This window comes from Takifugu flavidus, chromosome 12, assembly GCF_003711565.1.
Source record: "Takifugu flavidus isolate HTHZ2018 chromosome 12, ASM371156v2, whole genome shotgun sequence".
Classification (NCBI taxonomy): Eukaryota; Metazoa; Chordata; class Actinopteri; order Tetraodontiformes; family Tetraodontidae; genus Takifugu; species Takifugu flavidus.
In genome coordinates this window covers 8571579-8593509 of record NC_079531.1, presented here as the reverse complement: position 1 = coordinate 8593509, position 21931 = coordinate 8571579, and the positions used below count along the sequence as shown (strand labels likewise).

At 42.4% G+C, this 21931-nt stretch overlaps 1 protein-coding gene across 2 annotated transcripts; it reads right to left on the bottom strand.

The window, feature by feature from the left end:
* Window positions 1-232: 232 nt before the first annotated feature.
* LOC130535053 (LIM domain kinase 1-like) lies at window positions 233-21870 on the bottom strand. 2 transcript variants are annotated; one of them, XM_057049865.1, is made up of 16 exons: window positions 21677-21870; window positions 20260-20359; window positions 13463-13601; window positions 6733-6842; window positions 5948-6163; window positions 5586-5691; window positions 5180-5391; window positions 4667-4829; window positions 4316-4402; window positions 4078-4209; window positions 3944-4003; window positions 3769-3834; window positions 3522-3690; window positions 3387-3442; window positions 2909-3066; window positions 233-2811 (listed from the first exon to the last, which is right to left on the bottom strand). In XM_057049865.1, exons 1-16 carry the CDS (start codon window positions 21732-21734, stop codon window positions 2604-2606), a joined length of 2040 nt encoding a protein of 679 aa, XP_056905845.1. In that variant the 5' UTR covers window positions 21735-21870; the 3' UTR covers window positions 233-2603. The 2 variants fall into 2 exon arrangements, with proteins under 2 accessions (XP_056905845.1, XP_056905846.1); XM_057049866.1 differs by lacking the exons at window positions 13463-13601; window positions 20260-20359; window positions 21677-21870 and adding an exon at window positions 10027-10268.
* Window positions 21871-21931: the final 61 nt, after the last annotated feature.

Genomic DNA, 21931 nt, shown 5'->3' with positions numbered 1-21931 from the left:
ACTATCCAAGAGACCTTATCTCGACCCGATAGAACATCTATGGGATGAATTAGAGCAGAAAACCTGTAAACCATCATCAATGTCTCCCCCGTTGTTTGGTTACTCTGTCCTTCATTGCACTTCTCATTAAGAAAGACTTAAATTTTACTTGATGATCCTCTTTTCCCATCCTTCTTTGTTGCTGAAGCCAGCAGATACATCTAGTAACAAACAATTTTTCACAAAGAGACAGTTTATCAAGCAACGATTTTATTTTTAGCTGTGACAAAAGAGGAAAAAAAACAGTTGCCTCCTCAAAGCCTCAACGTTTCAATTCAGGATTACCGGTAAAGTGCAGAAATATTTTTCACAGCTTGTGTAAAAAAAAATTAAAAATTAAATAAGGTAAATTACACTGAAATATCAAAACTGACAATGGAGATCTAGAAAATATAAATATGTTACAGAACAAGATGAAATCTCATAAAACATGGTGACAGCAGTGTTTTCCTATCCACTTTAGTCAGACTTGCACATATGATTCATTAAGAAAAAGAAATCAGTTCACATAACTGAGTCGTTGGCAAGGCTAGCTTACAACAAAGGCACAGCATTGTTCAGAGGTAAGGATCCTTTGTGAAGAAGTGCTGCAGAAACATTCTCATCGATGGGCATGTCCACACAGACACACCTCACACGCTGGACGTGGCTCACACAGGAATTCAGATGGAGCCCCGGTAATAAACACGGGGCCACAGGTAGAGACATCAGCCGGGAGAGGCTTTTTTTTAAAGAAACAGATTTCACATTAATACACAAGCCAGAACAAGATGCGAGCCACACTGTTACTATCCAACCATCCTTTGTTATTAAGCTGCTGAATAAACAGAATTGTGCAGTGAGCTCCAGTAAAAGTACGGCCCTGAGCCAAGACGGTGATGTGAAAGTGAAACAGGCCAGATTCAAAGATCTGAAAGACCAGTAGCAGCTGCAGCAAATGAAAGCAGGAACAAAACAGGACATCATTCACAAAGGACCAGTCTGTAGGCAACAGGCAGAGCTGAGATAACCTCCTCTTGGCAGCAACATGATGCTTTTGGAAATGTGTGGTTTTATCGCTGATATTCAAAAGAGGCACAAAAATGCATCTCCGTAATCAGAAACATTTGACGTATTTAAGTGGTTCTGTTTGCTGCCAAAAGGACGAGTAGCCCAGATCTCATTTTACAGTTGAAAGGCTCCATCAGTGTCTTGCATTCATACATCAACCTGAACTGATGACTTAAATCCTTTCCACAAGTTAGCCCAAGAGAGCATTAAGCAACACGGCCCCACCCAGCCGGGTTGGGTAAAATAGTGCAAAATAAACAACTAATCAAATCTGCATAAAGACATTTCAGTGATCATTAACACAGATGCAGTTATTTCATTCCTTTTATCCTAATCTTTCCGTCATTATTAAAAGGCAGCTAGGAAATCATGCAGCTCTTGAAAAACCAAAAACCAACATAGCTGGAAATGAACCAAAGAGCCCGAAAGTGCGAGGGAGACAGTGGAAGCCATTATTTCTGAGGAGTGCAGGTATTTATGCGCCAGATGGAGGCAAGAATAGAGACAGAGATACACAATGTGATATTTACAACTACAGTTCCGTGTAAACATGGGTCGTCTACCAGAGGAGAGAGGTCCTCGGATGCCACAATGAAGTGTGATGGTACAACAGATGAGATGACCAAAATACTCAAATCCAATTCTCAAGTTTGCTAAGCCGACAGTGGGTTATATTGTCACAATGAATAATCTTCAACATCGAGGCCCCCCGCGTCAATAAAGGGGTCACAGTATAACAAAGCTTTTGGCTGTGCCCCATAACCTACCGTCAAAGGTCAAAGTCAAACTCTCCTTCGTTTCAACTGGTCAGCCAATAAAAAATATGGCATCATAGCATACGTATATAAAATATGTCTGTACATTTACAATATTTACCACATTTACAACTTCAGCAGTTAGGTACTCTGGCTCTTGGCCGGAGATACACTAAAAGCTCTATAAATCATACGCGATCGTACAACATGCAAAGGATGAGGTCCTCAATGCTAGGTGCTGCAGAAGAAATGAGGCAGGGGGCACTGCTACGGACACATGTAGGCTATGAACCTGGTGACCAAATGGGGTGATGGACACACTATTTACAGTCATGGTATCTTAACTATACTTTTGTAGAGCTCCACTACTGACGGGCTGCTCACTTTTGTAGGGTCAGGCAAAAACTTGCACTCAATGAGCTGAAACGAACGCTGCGCGTTTCCCAAAGTGGCATAAAGCCAGGAGTAACTATTTTATCTGTTGGCTTATACATACGACAGGAAGTACACGAATATTTGTCTGTGGAAAGAACACTGAGATTGCATGTGACGCTATTGGTTAGATGCAGCAAAATCAAGCTAGGTTATGTTGTCTATGTGTTTCAAACAAGTGGCTTTTAAGATCCACTTTGTCCCCCTGAGTCTCCTAGTCATTTCTGTACCAGTCTGTGTCCACACCTCCACTTTCAGATATGGAGATCAACGACCTACACTTCAGGAACTACAGCATCATCCCTGAGTTAACCAAGGGGTTAACTCCTATTTTGCGCTCTTATTTTCTCTGATGTCAGCTGCGCTCTTCCCTGCTGACTGTCCACCGTGAGTGTGCAGGCCATTTTTTGAGTGCAAGTTGTGTTTCTTCCAGAAGTCCTTTTGCAGCTGGTCTAGCTCAGACACCAGGGCGAGACCCATTTCCAGATGCATCTTCAGGTTCTCCAGCCACTCCCTCAGGGTGGAAAAATCAGGACTAAAGGTTGAGAGAGCAAAAAGGATCAGCATTTAAAAAAACATGAAAGGTGCCTACACTTCTTCTACGAAGAAATTATTCACGAGAGACGTCTGACCGTTTGTCTGCATCAAGGTCGCAGCACAGAGCAGCAATAGGGAAGAAGGCAGGGGGACAGTCTGGGGGACAATAGTGTTCCAAGAAGCCTGACACGTCCAGCCCGTAGTCCATCGCCCTGGGGAGGTAGTCTGGGTCTGCGTTAACCCTGCCAATAATCTGGAGACGAGACCAACAAGGAGAAAAGAGTCAATACTATGAAAAGTATTACTAAGAACAACACTCATTTACAACTGAAAGTTAGAGAAGTTGATATATGTGAGGCCCTGCCAGCACATCTTCATCCTTCAATCATCTTGAAAGCTACCAGAGCAGCTTATCTTATTTCCTTTACATTAAAATCATTCAGCCAGCCTTAAATGCAGGTCAGCTTTCCAATAAACTTCTTAGAGGTGACACTAACTTTCAGCCTTAACAAATGTGAACCAACTTTGGCTCTATCAAATAAGACTTTATGTGGAGGCATTTGAGGTTCTTACTTCACAGAGCACAATACCAAAGGAGAAGATGTCCACTCTCTCATCATAGATCTTCCCTATGAGGGGAAAAAATTAGTTAGTTGAGTTTTCTTTCCATACTTTGCACAACTGACCACAGAATATCTGTAGAATCACCATTGATCATTTCTGGAGCCATCCAGTAGGGGTTCCCCACCACAGTGTATCTCTTCCTTCGATCATGCTTCTTTAGACCAGACATTGTACCCAGGGACAACATGTCTTCATGCGCGTCCTGAGACATGAATCGTGACAGCCCAAAATCTGCCACCACCACCGTGTTGTCCTTCATAAAGAAAATAAGGATGATGGTGTCTGAAGAGTGGGATGAAGCATGTTACATACAGATCATCCAGGTTCATACCTCTTGTACAAGACAGTTGAATGAGTTCAGGTCTCTGTGGATTATGTTCATGGAATGTAGATATGCCTGAATAAAGATAGATGAGAAAAACGGAGATAAAATACAAAATATCTTTGGTTAATTTTGCAATTGAAGAAATATGACTGTGATTCAATGACGATCACACTGAACGCACCATCCCAGCAGCTATGTCAGTGGCAAAACTGACCCTCAAGTTCCAGGGAAAGTTGCTGTCCTGCGAAAAGAAACCATGATAATTTAATTAATAGCTTTATTTTGATAATTAAACATTGGTAGGTCTATACTCACCATTTTCTTGATGATTTCCCCTAAGGTGCCGCCCTTTATGTATTCTGTGATGAAGTTGAGTCTCTTGTCCTTGTAGAGAACCCCGATGAACTTGAGCACGTTGGGATGATCAAGGCAACGCAACACCTTCACCTGAGGAGATGAAGAAACTTCCACTGTGATGCCAAACTACCAGCTGCATCCTTCTAGTAATACCAAAGCCTCAGAAGAGATGTGACACAGTAACACTCATACTAACCTCCTTCTGGAATGCTTTTTGTGTCTCTTCATCAAAACGAATCAGTTCTTTCATGACCATCACCTCCCCTGTCTCTCTGTGGGTCACCTGTTACAATAGTTACATGTAAGTAAACTTGGAGCTCTTCTTGGAGATTGACCCACTTTCTGACAATAGGACATCACATCACATACTATATGTATGTTGGAGTCACAGAAACAGAAACTCAATGTTAACCACAACAATGTTAACGTGTGGACAAACTTGGCCATCAGACACGAAATGTTTTCGCTTTGGCCGCCACCATGTGGACGATGTAGGTATGACACACTCTGCCTGCTCAGACTGATTCCCAAACACGCTGTGTCTGACCTTGATGGCCTGCCCGAAGCAGCCCCTTCCCAGCACCTCTCCGTGGATGAGGTCGGACGGCCGGAAGATGCGGTGCGTCCTCATGGACACCGCACGCAGTGATTCTGATCGACTTATGTTCTTCTGATTGGAGCTTGGTGACTTGTCAATGCTGTAGCTGTGACTGGAGGATTACAGGCAAAGATTCCAGTGAACGGAGACAAGAAAAAGGAAAAACATAATGAGCATCCTACTATGGAGTGGGTGTTAGTACACTAGATTATTGTTTGCTGCTGCAACATTTTCAAAGTATTTTGTTAACTCCATGTTTGCTGCATCATCTCTTAGAGCTGCCTGAGTTTTTGTGCACTGCTGTGAGTACATTATATATAGTTGGGCCGGTTTTCCGTTGCTCATTGCTCTACCTAATAGCATAGATGTTCTGCACATAGAGTGCCTGAGCCACTAGACTAGTTTGGTGCCAATCGAGCAGCAAGTACCAGCAGTGCTAAAAGGTTTCTGGCAGCTTCTTACGCTTTGATGCAGGTCCGTAGGCTGCTGATGTCGGGGTTGGGGGGCTGCGTGATTGGGAGCGAGGGGCTCGGGCTTCTTGACAGTGGGGAGGACAGACAACCATCCATCTGATGGGCAGCCCTGGAGGAGCCTCCCTCCTGTCCTTGTCCGTGGGGGTCATGTTCGATGGTGAGCTGCAGCAGCTGACTAGTTTCCTGGATCAGCAAATCAATCTGGGGATGTGACAGGATGAAGTGATGAAGTTGTTGCTCAAGTAAAATTCTGAGTTTTTGATTTATCTACAGAAAGATTATACAAAAATGGGGTTAAAAAGCTTCTTCCACTGTTGTAGTTGAGTGTTGAGTGATTCATTTTACAGCATGGCAGTGTGTCCCAGCAACAGTAATGTGGCCAGGGTGCTGATTACCTCATCCAATGGAATGTTGTGAATGGGTGTCCCATTGATCTCCAGAATTCTGTCTCCAACATGAATGGAGTTTTTCACATTAGGACTGATGAAGTCTACATCGACCCTGGATTAAAAAACAAAACAGTAAATACTGGGGGCTCTTTAAATACATTTCTGCACAGATACAGTCTATCTTTTAATCCTTTTTGGATTTAAGGGGAGGGTGCTGGAGTCTATCCCGGCTGCATACGGGTCAAGGCAGGACACACCTCTTAATGAGCCTATTTCACCTATTAATGAGGTCACTGCAGAGGCCTATGTGAGCATTTGGGGATTCAGTACCTTCCACAAGAAGAAGATACACACAACGTTGGACTTACTGGGAGACTCGGAGAGTATGTCCTTTCTCCTGACCGAAGCCATCGGGCGGGCTGATTGGCTGGTCAACGACCACAGAGAACCCTCGGCCCTTGTGTTCGTTGGTGCCATCATCTGAGCCAGGGATGGACACGAGCGTGACGGTATGCGGGATCTGTGAGGACGGTGAGTTGGGCAGAGACTCCGGTGTGAGGACGGTCTGGTAGTAACAGTGACCACTAATGAAGGGGACCAGAAGAAGAGCACAGAGGTTCGAGAAATGAAACCCAATTTCCTGACTCGATTTCTTACCTCTCGTGACCTGAACTGACCCGGTTTTACGCTATCATCATCATCCACTTCCACTCAGAGAAAAGGACAAAGCTTGCTTTGTCTTCATACATCTCTGTATAATGCAGTCTGGTTTACAATCAACACTATGAGACTTCTGGCAGTCACGAGACAGTGTTTTTCTTTCTGCTCTATGTATTTGAGCTGCAATCTGCAAACTCAGAGCTGTCATCAACCGCTCACACGCTTAGCATAACTGTACTCTAAATAGTATCCTGTAATTATCAGGCTACTCATTTTCAAAATCATCAAACACCTAAATACAGTACAATGTTGCTTACTGTGATTTTACTCTGTGATAACAAATCTCTCAGCCCCAAATTAAGTTGCACAAATTCATGTTTTTCTACAGTAGAAGTTTTCATTCCATCTGCAGCTTTGGTGGTTATTGGTCAGGAAAGTATTAAAAACGAACAACAGAAGGTTCAACCTCTGACAGTCTGATCTGACTCCTCACCAGTAGAGTTTCGACCTCTCCACCAAAGCGTATGTGTCTCCGTCACCGATGAAAGTTCGGCAGTTCAGACAGGTGAAACATTCTGGGTGATACCTCTGCTCTCCTGCGACCTGTGAGAGGCAGAGAGGAAAATTCAAATAAATCGTATTTATATAGTGTCTTTTACCACAAGCAAAAGTGGCAGGAAAAAGTCCCTTTTGACAGGACGAAACCTTGAGCGGGAACTGGCTCATACCCTCCTGTGGGTGACCAGTAGGGTAAGGAAGAAGGGGGGGGGGGGGGGGGGGGGGGAGTGGCGAAGAAAGAGACTGACTTCATACAAGCAAATAATAGGAACAAAACAAAGATACAACGAGGGTGGATTTCACAGCAGTGATTTCATTGGAGCAAAAGGCAACATCCGGCTGTAATAACAGGCCAGAGTTGGTCATTTTCTGGTTATTAATGGTAACGGCTGAGAGGGAAATTAAATTTGCTGGTGCCAGATACTGCTCTGGAGCTTTGGGCAGTTTTACAAACAAGAGAGGAAATTGAGTTATGGGCCAGAAAGAAAGAGATAAATCACTCTAGCAGATTATGATGTTTCTGCTGGTTTCATATTTTGGATCATTTTTTCTTCAGACCACAAGTTGTTAAAATAATATAAATGAAACATTTTACAACAGCTCTGCCCATTCTCGCTTGGTTTCATGTCACTGTGACTCAAATATCAGTTTGGACAGTTCGGACACTTTTGACTCAATGCAAATGAACATTTAAAATCAACAATGATGATATTGTAACACTTTCTGCCTATTTTGTGCTTTAAAACTCTAAAGAAACCTTGAACCCTGATACCACTGCAAGGATCAGCGGAGAGATAAGAAGAACAATTCAGGACACAGCAGCGAAGAACATAGTCAAGACTCGAGCTTTCCCTGGAAAATTGTAGTTTTTCTATGTTAAAAAAGCAGTAGGTGAAGGAAAAAATGTGAGTTTAATCACAAAAACAGTATTAGAATATAAAGTCACAGGAATGAAATCATTGTGTGTCCTCTGAAAACAGCATTGAAACTGAGATGAATAAACACATTCTGCAAACATCAATTACCTCATTCTGGATAATTAACATAAGCATCTGCTCCCAGTTAAAGCCTCTATGCTAACACCATTAGGTAATAAAGTTAATTGCTTAATGTGTGTTGCTGTACTGAGCAACATAAAATGCTTAATTCAAATAATCTGTTTGCAAAACACAGTCAAATAAAAGTATAAAAAGAGATGAAAAATACAAACACAAACAAGGACTAAAATAAGATAAAGACCAAAAGTTTAAGTTATGCTATTTCGGACTTTCGTTTGTCTGAAGATGATGGTTAATATTTTAGATGTGTGTCACAAAGAGAGAAAGAGAGGACAGCTGGACAGAGATGAAAATATGTGTGCAGTTGACACTGGCCGCCATTTGTTTGCCATGGAGGCATCTCTTTGACACACACACACACACACACACACACACACACACACACACACACACACACACACACACACCACACACACACACCACACACAAACACACACACACACACACACACACCCTCTGTAAAAACCACATTAGGCTCATGCCAGCTGGTGTCGTCACATTTAGGACATGCTTCCTCTCTAAAAAGAGAACAGGAAGAGAGGAAGAGAATTTCTTTCAAAACATAAAGTGTCTCTTTGTGTAAAATGAAAACATGTGACAGACAGCTTTTAAAAGATGGTGCCAAGAAACATCATGTGTAATAATAAACCATCCGCCAGTGTGTGTGCATATATGATTTGTCTGATCTGATCATCACACGTGAGGATGAGCCAGTTGAATGCCTTGTAGGCACCCTGACAGAAACAAGTCTCCAAAGAAAGCCCACATGGTTTTGGGGGGAGGGTGAAGTTTTCCTCTTCTTGTGTCTTCACATACCTTCAGTTCAGGTGACATTGAGTATCACGTCCCGGAAAATGACCTTTTCTTACATTGGGGACCGTCTCATGTGTCACCAGCTCTCACTTCTGCTTTATACTGTACTTGGTCTTTTTTTTAGAACTATAATGCTCCAATCTTTAGAACTATAATGTTTATGTTGTCTCTCTGTCGGCTATATTTATTATCTACACAGCCTTATTCTCTCCCAGTCTGCCCACGGTATTTTAATTCTATTTCCCGCTTGTTATCTGTGGTGATCGCATAAGTTATTCAGGAATCCCTCCATTTATTTCTTAAGCAAACTTGTAATGAGAGGAAAGGTTTCCCACATAAACACTTTTGACCTGGTTGTCCCGGTTAAAGAACACTGACGTTATCACGTTGCTGGAGGTGATTCTAAACAGCCTCTTAAAATTATGGCACCGGTCTGGCACCACTTAACCTCCTGCTTGACAAATTCAATGAACACAGACCATCTGTGGCTGGACTCCCAGAATGAAGAAATAAACCAAGTGTGTTTATAAAATGACATCATGTGGATGTTTAGAATAAAAAGCCCGGACGGCACGTGTGTACCTTACACACACGCGCTATACTCCCCGCAGCGAGACAGCAAGAAATGGGTCAAATCCTGAAAATGTCTGGGGGTCCTGAAAGCAAATGATGGTGGAGATGTTTCACACAGTCGCCATCAGAAATGCTGGAAAACAGTCAAGAGAAGGATGATCCTCATTTCCTTTAAGTATTTTTTCTTAATAGTTGACACCATTCGGGCAAATACAATCAAACTGAAAGGCCCAGGGAGAAAACAGTAGCTCACATTGATGCACTCTGAATGGAAACCCCCTTCAGCTACAAATGGCACAGTACCACAGTACATTCAGGCCTGGGCTTGGTGTATTCAGCCTCCTTCTCACATCACCAATGTGGTTAACTGCTCAGCCTGCATGGAGGCGGTAAATAAAAATAACAGCCGGCAGTGACACACTTATTAAACACGGCTGCTCTCATCTTCAAATATGCCCCAAAAACGCACACAAATCACACTTTTATCTCAACCGAAATGTGCTCTAAAAATAGCACCCATGCAATTGCTCATCAGTTTTTCATGAGATGGAAAAAAAAAGAACAGGACAGCGCCACACAGATCTGAGTAATACACTGACCCAGTTTTAAATGGTGCAGAACTACAAGGATCCAGTATCATGCTTTAAGGTCAGTTTTAGAAGACAGGCTTAAGGTTCTGAACCGGCCAAACCTCACCAACCCCCTGGAGACCCCCCACCTCCCTGCTTCTTCTCCGCATCAATAATCCAGCAGCGTCAGCAGTGAAGGGCGGCAGAGAAGCTCACCTTCTTATCCCGTTTCCACAGCCTGAGACAGCAGAAGCTCCAGAAAAACAAGTCTCCCACCATGTCAGCAGACACTGGCGTCCCTCCTCGCTGTTCTAGTTCATTCCACTAAGGTAGGCGAATCCCTCTGTCACAACAAACCACTGGCCGCAGCCGAGCCGGCAGACGGCAAGGGGAGGGAGGAGAGAGGGAGCAGCTCAAGCCTCCGCAGCTGAGCTCATCTCTGGAACAAATGTCACTCGCCCAGGCTCCACCCGCAGCCGCCCCCCCCTTTCCTCTCCTCCTCTCACTTTTGCTATGACCTCATCTTCCTGTTTGGCCCCGCCCCCTCCTGTCTTACACACAGGCCAACTGGCTGCTTCAGCAACGCACACCCTCCCACCCCCCACACTAAATTCCTCCCCAGTCTCTGATGCTGCAGCCATGTATCAATCACATTTGTAGGGCAGGAACAGTCACAGGTCTTGTGCTTTTAAAGAAATGTTAAATTAATGCAAACATTGTATGAGATCTAGTATGAAATTTAAATAAGCTGAGCTGACAGCATATCAGAGTATTTCTTATACGTCTGAATGGTGTTGGTTTAGCTTTTCTGGATATTGACTAAGCAACTCATTCATAGTATGTCATCCATCATTCTCTTTACAATCAAACAATGCATTTTACTTCTGTAAATCACTTGAATGAATTTTAGACTTAAAAAATAGCTAAAAGAATTGACTGTGAGACTTAATATGTCTCTGAAGGTATCAGACATGTATATTTCACTCATCCCTTTTGTTAGCCTTCACATCATCAATAAACTCCAGAGATCTGGTGATGTCAGACCACTAACGGCACTGAGCTCATGTCCCCGTCTTCTATGTCTCAGATGATATTTCTTGCCCGCTCCATCTTTGTCTCTTTTGGTTAACATCACTACTACGTCCTACATGCAAAATGACATCTCCCTTTCTCGCTAGAAGCCAGAGATGGAATTCCATCTGAGTGTGCAAATACTAACAGACATTTCACTGCCTGTTGGTGTATGTTAAATTCATGGTGACAGACTGCTGAGAGACATGGCTAGTACAGAAAGCTCTAGAGATCCCCACACTGCTAACACTGAGCTGTATGAAGGTCAACAAGCACAACAGTGAAGTTGGTTGCCCTAAAATTCAGAAGGACACAAAAATGGAAGGTCTAAGTAAAGAATAGAGGGCAGCAAAAAAAAGAACCAAGGATATGAGACCAACATGGCCTTCAGACACCTATGATCACCTTAGTTTTGTACTTAAGAGGTGTTACAGCCTCACAAGTCTGGAAAGTTACAGCATTAACACCTCTTCTTTGTGGATGACATCACCTTGTACACCAGGAGTTAGTGACACCTTGGTTTATTCACATCACCAACATACTGACAACGGAATCCACTTCAGCTTAGAAAAGTGCATCACAGAACCAAGAAAATCACATTAACACATTCATAATATATAGATTATAGAACTAAACCTTATCAACCTGAACTGTTGGAAGCAGGTCTGTTTAAACTAAGATGTTACCGTACTTGACAACCTGTGCTGATATGATCTAGACTGGCTCTAATCTGCAAGAAATAGTGAGCTCATATTACCACTGGTCAATATTTGGCAAAGAATGAGCTTCAAGGTATGAAAAGAAAGTTGTGTTTGTAAATTGTTGAGAAAGATTAGGCCATAATCTGGAGGGACTAAGTTCCAGACTGAATATGGCCCAGAACCAGACATGCTGAGAGATTGAATGATCCAACATTACGCCCAAACTGACTCAGCGATCCAGCAGGAACCAGAACTGACCCCTGAGATATTTGTCCTTGTATTTAACCCTCTGAGCCATGATCAAAATGGATTTTAAATTAACCTAAATCCATTTAATATATATATAATATATAGTACATATATAGTAAATGACTGCATCTCCTAATCACGACTAGGCTTCAAGTGTTGGTAAAAATAGATGACAGTTCAGAGGTCAGATGAGGCCAGGACACAGGCCCACAAAGTCTTTCACCACACACTAAAAGCATATATTACTCAACACACAGCAGTTAAAATAATCAGCACTGTGTAAATCCAGTTTGAATACTGGCTTCAGCATTTAGAATTACAAAGCTCCCTCGGCCATTTAACAAACAAAATAACTGTTTCTCATCCACAAATTGATGCAAAACACCAGTCATGTGTGTCCAACGCTCAGGTGACATCATTGCCATCTGATCCCGTTGACATGGAAACACTGTCACAACACAGCTAACTAATATTTTTTGCCATTGCTGATAACAGGCATCTACAATTGTCAAGCATTTACAGGAACAGCCCACAGATTCCACATGGGACCACAGAATTAGCTCACACAAGTGGGAGTCACCAAACAGTACAATGGGACTTTCTGCTGTTGACACCAAAAAAATTTCACTTTCACAATATTACACAGTCATTTACATAGTATTTCACCTAAAATTACAAGCAAATAAACACAATTTTCAGAGCATGTGAGTCAAATTTCAAAAGGTTACAGTCAATAAAGTAAAAAGTTGACTTGTTATGCAGAATAAGCAGCGAAGATCCGTAATTGGGGACTTTTGGTACTTCCAGTGTTTGATTATTCATAACAAGAAGAAAATGGTTTAGTCAAAAGGAGCAGTTAAATGTTTAGATTGTGTATAATCGAAAGCATCCACCCTGATGGTGGTTAAAAAGAACGCCAAATATTTCATGGTGAAGGTTGCACCAGTGGTGCAGCTGCAGTGTCCCTCCGAATTTAGATTACAGCCTCTGTGCTTAATTACTGAAATTGAACTGCAAAGGGCAAGCTGTCTGGAGGCAGCGTAGATGATGAAACACACACACACACACACACACACACACACACACACACAACCGTGACTGATTTCTGTTCCGGATGGCCTGACACATGACCCGTCAGGAGCCGCAGACTGCCGGATCTAACCGGAGGGCGAATATGTCAGATGATATTTGCTGTTCAACCAATGAAACTTTTCAACATGACAGACAAAAGAACCACAAACTGCCAGCAAAACATTGCTTCCCTCTTGAGTATAACTCTGGTGTTTCCTGTGGATATGGTCCTCACCGGTGAAATTTCACACTTAGCGGACAGACGAGAGTTTTTTTTAACAGCTATACAGAACTAACGTGATTCCTCCGTTCACATGTGTCAACACGTAAAAAACAAACGAGCGCCATTATCTGGTGATGTTATCATGAATTCTATAATGAAACGGTATCAACAAGGTTGTTGTTGTAAATAATCAGCTGCTCCAAATTTCACACATTCTATAAAATATTTCCACAAAGCAAACAATAAGTCTTCATGTAGTGTATTTTGGGTGTGTCATCCTACATCAGGTGTTGTAGCAACAAACAACTGGGACGTCTTAGTCTCTGCATCTGTTTACCATGATGAGGCCGGTGGCGATTGGATCGTTGCAGCCGTGGCACAGCTCTCCGAATTTGGCCCAGTAGTCGTTCTTGCAGAAGAGCCTTCCATCTTTTTCATAATACCAGCGAGAAAGAGATGCGCTGCACTCACAACATCTGGAAGGGGAAAAGAGATTTACAATCAGCTGAGCTGTGAATTTGCACATCGTGATCTAGAGGTGCCTTCAGAAACCGCAATGTCAGAATGATAAAAAGCATGGCTTCAACTTTCAAAATGAAATGTCATTGCTGACACATAATAAATAACATCATTTATACTGATATTTGATGTGAAACATCTCCCCCAACCCTGCGCCTGAAGGCCCAAAAATAAGAACAGAGAACGTTTGCATAATCTACACATCAGCATTTATTCTGAGCAGCATACTCAGTAGGTTTGTTCATGCATTAGCAGAAAAAAAGTCTATGATAGCAATCACCTTAAATGAGGTTAACATGTTGACAATCATGTTTTGCTGGTCTCGGTAAACCGGACTTTAGCACATCTAATGACAACTTAGTGAGAACATGAGTGAGCGTTCTGACAGTGATAATAAGCCCCCTTGTGAACCGCTCACGCGTCACACAAATAAGGAGAAAGTGATGGCATCACATCCAAGTTCTGCATGTGATGGGAAAAACATTGGAAGCAAAGATGATCAGACAATATAAACCTCATCAATTTTTTAGATTTAGTTTATACACACACACACACACAAGCACGCACACACACACACACACACACACACACACACACGCACACACACACACACACACACACACACAAACACACACACACATGCACGCACACACACGCAATGACCGCTCCCATAGCTTTACTCCTGCTTCTAGTGTTTTGGTAAACTTGTGCTCTACATTGAATATAGTTTTAGAACAAATAAATCACAGTGTAACTCAGCAGAATGCCATTCGCTCCTCTGTGACATTGATTAACTAGCATTAAAGGATCGGGGGAGCAAAAACAGAAGAGAATCTTCCCAAGTCATCATTACCCAGTGCAAGATAATTTAATTACTAATTTTTTGGATTAATAAAACTGCAGCTCCTTATAGCGGCTCTATTGACTGGAGTTGGATCTCCAACCTTTTCTAATCTGTCATGAATCAGAAGACTTTCACAAACTCCCACAGTGGAACCGGCCATCATCAACACACTGACCAAGACTCACCGGCATTTTTACTGAAGACTTTTCTAACTATGTTCATACCTCCATTTAATAAAGTTAAAGGAATGATTTCAGTGAATCATCAGGAAAAGACTAACAGGTTCCAACCGGATTTTTTTTCCCATTAATTGATCCTGAATTAATGCAATATTATTTATGAGCCATGCAGATGACTTGATAACAGGAAGTATGCATGATGAAAGGTGTGTGTCTGTTTATTACATTACATCGCCAAATACCTTGTTAATGCTTCAAGAAAGCAAAACAGTCTGCAGAGTGCACTGTGATAATGGGAAGTGGGTATTTAGTAGAGAGAGATCTGAATCAGCCATGCACACACAAACATTTTTGCCTACTCATTCATTATTAAGTCATCTAGCATCCATCTCTGTTGACCTGCAACGGCAGCAGAAGCTCTCTCTGAGTGCTTATGATCCATAAGCCAATAACGCAGTCTGCCAAAATCTCAAGTACAACAAGGAAAATGAAACTATCTTAAACAACAAGATGTTGTTACTGGAGGGTAAAATGATTTGAAGAGGATTTGAGTGGACACACACACACACACACACACACACACACACACACACACACACACACACACACACACACACACACCACACACACACACACACACACACACACACACACACACACGCACACACACACACACACACACACACACACACAGGCCTGGTCCATAGGAGACTCCCAGTAACAGGGGGGAAGTCTGTATCAGTTCCAATCTTCCATGTTAAAACTTCCCAGAAAAATGACGATTGATATCAGTCTGTGAGACTGGACCCACACTGACATTTTCTTTGATCAAGATTCCAAATTGCCTGGTTTGCTTGGATCCACACATCCAGTCAAGGACATTTCCATCTCATTCCCATGTACCCCTTATTGCCCACCTCCTCTACCATTTCCATGGCAACATACTGAGTAATGCCACAGCGATGAGGTCATCCTATCGCATAAATGTTTCAAACCAACCGTCCACGAGCTCACCCACATTTTAGAATGAACTGCGTCACAATTAGGTTTTTGTTACGCTGACACAAAGTGAACTCCTGAAACACAAAGCCAGTGACGCACTTTGAAAAGCACATATAATGGCTCCCTCTACAGACTTGGCTCTGCACTACCTGCTAAACAAAAAGTTCCACACAGCCGCCCAGAGGTCTATTCAGCTGTAAGCATGGGCCCCTGGCAAACCAGCCAAGAATAAATGATGTGCAGCAGTTTCTTTGTTGCCGTTAAGCTGGGCTGACTGACAGGCGGCGTGTGGTCACCTCACACTAGTTTCACAGCACTGAAGCCATGAAAGATTTTCAAGAGCTCTGGAACACATGATAAATGCTGTTGAACAGGATTCTGGAGGGCAGAGCTCCCGTTCATTATATTCATACTTTTACTAAATGTTTAGAGTGTCCAAAAGCCTCAAAAAAGATACCGATGTAGGAGCAAACCGAGCGCTACATGATTCCATTTAGGTAACAGAACTGTGGTGCTACACAAAAACAGTGAAAGAAATGCAAGTATGTGTACACATGAGATGATTTCTTTCAGTATAGTGTCAATGTTGGTGCTTTTTTTGTGAGGCCTCTAGGCTCCGCTGTTGTAATGCATTCAGATGAAAATGTTTGGAAAGGATTCACACAAAACAGTGAAAATGCTGTTGCTTTTTCTCAAGCCACTAGTTAGCACTGTGTTTTGAGCGAGGCATGACTGTCAACTTTGCAGGTTCAATACCATTTAAATGCCAAATATGTTCAGTTTCTGTGTCTTTGCAGCAACTTCTTTATGATTTAAATGCAAATATGTGCAGTTGAGCTGCTTTGGTGATGTATTCACATAATGCTACATTAAAATAAGAATCTTGCAGCAGCATTTATCTTGTTATCTTATTTCTATAAACAATGAAACTCCTGAATAAATTCTCTTTTCATTCATGCCTGATTAAGTTGAAATTCGGTTTTGTCTGATGAAATGGCAGCCAAGACTTAAAGAGCAGAGGAACATAGGGATGTTCATCTTCCTTTTTTCAAAATCACATTTTCACAGCACGATTAAGGAAGCATAGAGAGCAGAAGGCTGGAATTTGGGATCAGGTGATTAATCAAAATGTAGCAGCCCACAGGAAGACTCCAGTCCCCTTTCTGCAGAGGTTATCATCAGGATTGAACTCTTAACACGTTGCTTGGATGATAAGGAGAAGTTCTAAGTGGGATTACAGACCTGCTGAAAGAGGGTAGTCTTCAAACAATGACGCATTGAATGTGACGACAGAAAGGAGGTACTTTTCATGCTGCAGTTGTTTCAAATGTGCAGCATCTTCTCTTCATTTGTCCAAGTGTCAGTAAACCTTCAGTGGCTGACAGAAAACTGCATAAATTTCTTCCATGACTGCATCCAGGAGTACTTCCTGTCATGAGGTTTGTTGTAGCTCTGTTCAGAAATTAACGCTGAAGCTTGAAATGTAGTATCGGTAGTAAGTCCAAACAAATAAAGATTGCACCTAATATCTTTGTGCACCGGCATGAACTGTGTACACTGATGACTCTGCAGCATCCAAGTTAATATCAACAACAGCAAAAGAGTTTGCTGCGGGCGCTATGCTGACTCTAAACAATCTGACATGCAGTGAAACATCCACTGCGTCCTGCAGCTTCTGTCACCAGGCAGAATCCTTCTGCAGACAGAAAGAGCTGAGTCACTGCAGCTGCCTACTGTCTGTTTCTGAGGAAAACTTCACAGTTTGGCAGAGCTGCTGCAGTGAGATGGCGTGCAAATTGGAAAATATGTACTTGAAAATGCAGTTGATTAAAATACAGGTAATGGTTCAGGGCCCACTCATCTACTTCTCCATTGATGTACACTGCATATTTCTTTTCATTTTCTAACTATTCCTTTAACTCTGTGGATGCAAACATTCCTCGGGATATGAAGAAAATGATTTTTTTCTTGGTGCTTCACCAGAGGATGCATGTCAACTGAAAAAAGCTGCAGGGGCTCATTATGCAAATGATTGCATTCAAGTCTGTAAAATCCTCTGGGCGTGTCGACGCATCTTCTGGCACAAAAATATGTGTGCTGCAGAGAGACTGCAGCAGGATTCAGAGCACAAACCACTTCAAATGATGTTTCTGTTGCCCCTTAGTCATTGCAAAAATACAGGAAGTCAAAGCAAAAGAAACCTGGGGATTTCTGCATCTAATGTAATTCTAATCTAATGAAAACTTTGCACATAACTTAATTAATTTCCTCCTGTTTCATTATTATAGGAAACATGGATGAATGCAACTAAGAGTGCTTTTTTCATTTTTCAGTCTCACTGATGCTCAAGTGTTAACAGATACTTTTAATATACTCTCATAAATGTTACCCCAAAACCTTTATTCTGCTGCCTTTTTAGGAATACTGAGCCATTACAAAATACCGGTACTAAAATACCACAAGATTATCATCAAAACAAAGCACCTCATGAAGAAACACTTCTGTTTGCTGGTTTGTTTAGATCTGGATCAAACTGAACTCTGAGGTAATTTTACCATGAATATTCTGTAAAATCAGCCAGACTATAGATGCTTTTTAAGTCCCACGGGACTCCCTGTGGTCTCTATATAACAGTCACAGATACTTCCTCACGGCTATCAGTCCCACTTCCTCACAACCAAGCTCCATCATGGTCCCGACCTAAAAGGTTTTTTTTAAAAAAAAAAAAAAAAAAAAAAAAAGCTCCACTCCTACCAAGAATTTTACATAAATGTCTCATCTGACGAGTGAAAACATCTGAAATCCTCCCTTTCCACAACACCCCGGCTGTCCCTCAGGGTTTAAATCTGGATTCAGTAATTCTTCCTTCTGGTTGCTTTGCGCGTGATTCACGGAGAAGTGCAGGGATTATTCATGGGAGGACACGCCATCTGTAACTGTATTTCCCCTTTTCCTCCCTTGCTGCTATGACCTGTATTTGAAGCTCCAGGCTGACAACCGACACTCAGACTGTAGACATTTAGCCTCGATACAATCCACACAAGATAATATAGTGTTAAAAATCTGGGGAATTTAATCTGCAGATTTTGCAGCCAATAAAACAGACATTCTACAGATTAGTTATAGATTAAGAACATTTTGGGGAACCAACAGCTTGTGTCTCTTGACCCCAATATTTGTCTTCACCATTTTCAGAGACTAAATCCACATTATGGAGTATTTATTTAAGAAAAATCTGATCCCAAAATCAGATTTGATTCTTGATGCATGTTGTTGAAGAACCAAACCAAATAGCAAATATAAGGTAATTGTTTTTACAATCACAGGAATAATAGAGTGATTACAGCAATTAAACGTCTAATATCTTCAACTAGGACACAAATTCACTGAGAATGCATGATCCTATTATCCAAACTACTCAGGAAACTGCTCGACAAGGTTTTGCAGCCTTCATTACATGTACAGATCTGCAAGTGGGGCTAGACTCTTTTCCCCCAATGCTCCCAGGAAGCTTTGAAACTTCATTTGCAGTAACTGTGACACCTGGTGGCAAACTGACATTAAAGCAGCAGAGACTGAAGCGCTGGCACAGCTGCAGAGGTTACCAGTGCCTGTTTTTGCAAATCCATGCATGAAAAACTGAACATTTTAAGTGAGCTGTATGTTGCCGACGTGGAAAGCTGTTAATACCAGCAGAGCAAAGAGATACAGGCTCATGACTCGCTGCCAACCGCCATTCATGCTGAGACAGTCGGTTGTAACTCTGTATTCTCTAATTGCACATGCCTGCACCATTGTGGAGCCCTGTGCCCAGATAGGCTCTTCTCAGATTTCCAATTCAGACATCCGGCTAAAGCAAGTCATCAATGATACATTCAGCGATGTGTTTTCTGCGCAGTGAGAGTCAGACTGCCCAATGGCTCAGATTAAGTCAGAAGGGGTGCAACAATGCATCAATGTCTGCTTCCGCTGAAGGTGTTGGGGAATAACTCCAGATACAGATGTGGTTTGTGGAATTTGATGTGTCTATCTTACGTTAGCTCTGGTGCTAAGACACAACTTCTGACTGGAATCACTTTGATGACAAAAAAAAAGCACTGTGGGTGATACAAGTACCATGCTCAAACTGATGGAAATGAAGCGCATGGACCAATGATTGACGCTGGAATGCAACAGTTTTCACTCAAGATTTTGAAAAATGGAGAGAGAAAAGCTGTAAAAGATGGAAATCTTAACCCAGCGTGGGTTCTCCTTGAAATGGACCACAGCTGCATAAACTGAGCCCTTTATACTGATGGATGATGATGATGATGACGATGATGATGATGATGATGATGATGATGATGATGATGCACTAATGTGAGGCAGACAAATATATGCTGCTTACTTCATCAAGTCAGTGTTAACGTGACTCCAAACACAGCAGGACCTCACGCAGAGAGTAAAGTGCCAAGACTGAAATACAAACCTGCCTGTTCTTCGAAACAAAACCTAAAGCAAGTGAAACCAAACAGGCCTCCTGCTGTGGAGATTCTAATGTTACAAAATAAGGACAATTTTTTGCAGGATGGTTTCAGTCATACAACATACCTGAAGCAGATGGCGTGCCAGTCACTGTTGAGCGCTTGGAGGTACTGCTCATCGTAAATTCTCTGTTTACAGGCCGCACAAACGGGCAGTCTTCCCCCTCCTGAAACAACAGCAACAAAACATGTCAAAGAAGGTGAGAGAGCAGATGTGTTTTTAAACTTCAGAGTCATGATGCAGAGACGCGGCGCCTTGCCGGTGGGTTTGATATGAGCCAGATTGCAAGCTTTGAAGGTAAGGATTATCCTGAGCGGAAGTCAGCAAAACTGTGCCAGTGCTGAATCACAGTGCCAGACTTTTAGTATTCATCAGCTGTCCCTCCATCCCTCCATCTCAGAGTTGTGTTGCTTGAACGTTTGTGGGGTTAGTCCAGACTGATTTATTTCTTTATTGATCATATTGGCTGATAGTCATAACCCCTCTCCTCTCCCATCACTTTCATTAATGTTGCCCACCTCTGCTGTTTGCAGGGAGCACTCCACCTTCTTGAGTGGTGCTTGATAAATGGCCCGTTCAAACACACAAACATACACTCTGTGTCATATGGATCACGCCTGGTGACCCTCGCATCTAACAAATTCTCACAGGACTTCCTTGTGCCAGTGAGGCAAACGCACTCATGTAAAGTGAGTCATCATCACATAAAGCTGCACTATGAAGTAAAATAAATAAGTCCGACAGCTTTAGCACCCTTAGGTCAATCATTAGCAGGAAACACAAAGGCTGCAGTATCTCCACATGTACAAAAGACAACAATACCACTGCCTGAACCAGTTCAAACCTCATGCTTGTAACTATGTGAATATAAATCCTACATTTATTTACATGAGTTGTGTTTAAATTTGTGATTAAGGAGATACAGTAACAATATAAGTCTCAAATGACTGCTCATAATGTGAATGCAACTAATATTTATGTGCAAACTTCTACAGCATCATAAACCCTTTTACAACCACTCGAAAAAGTCATCATCCAATCTCGACTGTAGGGTTATAATTTTATTCACAAAGAGAAGAATTACATTTAAACTTTAAAATGACAACATTAGATAACAATAAAATGCAATGACAAAAAGCTGTGTTCGGTAAATTACGAGTGGCCAATACTGTATCCTGTATTGTGGTTAATCTCTGTTTATTATGTGTGATAAACTCTTGGCACATTGGATGGATCGTCGGAGAGCTGTCGGAGGATGAAGAAGATCGCTGTCATTTAAACATGATGGCTGAAATTACACAGAAAGAAAACCTGCTTACGGTGGCCCAGCCGACAGAAATAAAAAGTACTTATCGGTGCCTGGTATAAGAGTACCTGGTTAAATAGTCATAAAAAGGTCGAAGTAAAAGTGGCACAGCGGCTGAGGCGCAGCAGAGCGCAGCCCCGCCGCCACCGCCCCGCGCACCCCCCCGTGCCTTCCTACCTTCTTCCTCTCCCATGCGTTCTTCCTTCCAGGTGCAGCAAAACAGCATCAACCTCATTCACCCACCGATGCAGGGCTCCGGGAGAGAGCTAGCCCCCTCTGCTTGACGGATAAGCGGCGTGTTCGAGCAGCAGCGGCAGCGGCGCAGCCAACCCGGCGGTCGAGTCGCCTCCTGCGGCTTCCTGCGGCACGTTTTCTGCGGCGCTTCATTCAAGACCGCCTCCGACCAATGAGGAGGCGGAAAGAGCGAGGCCA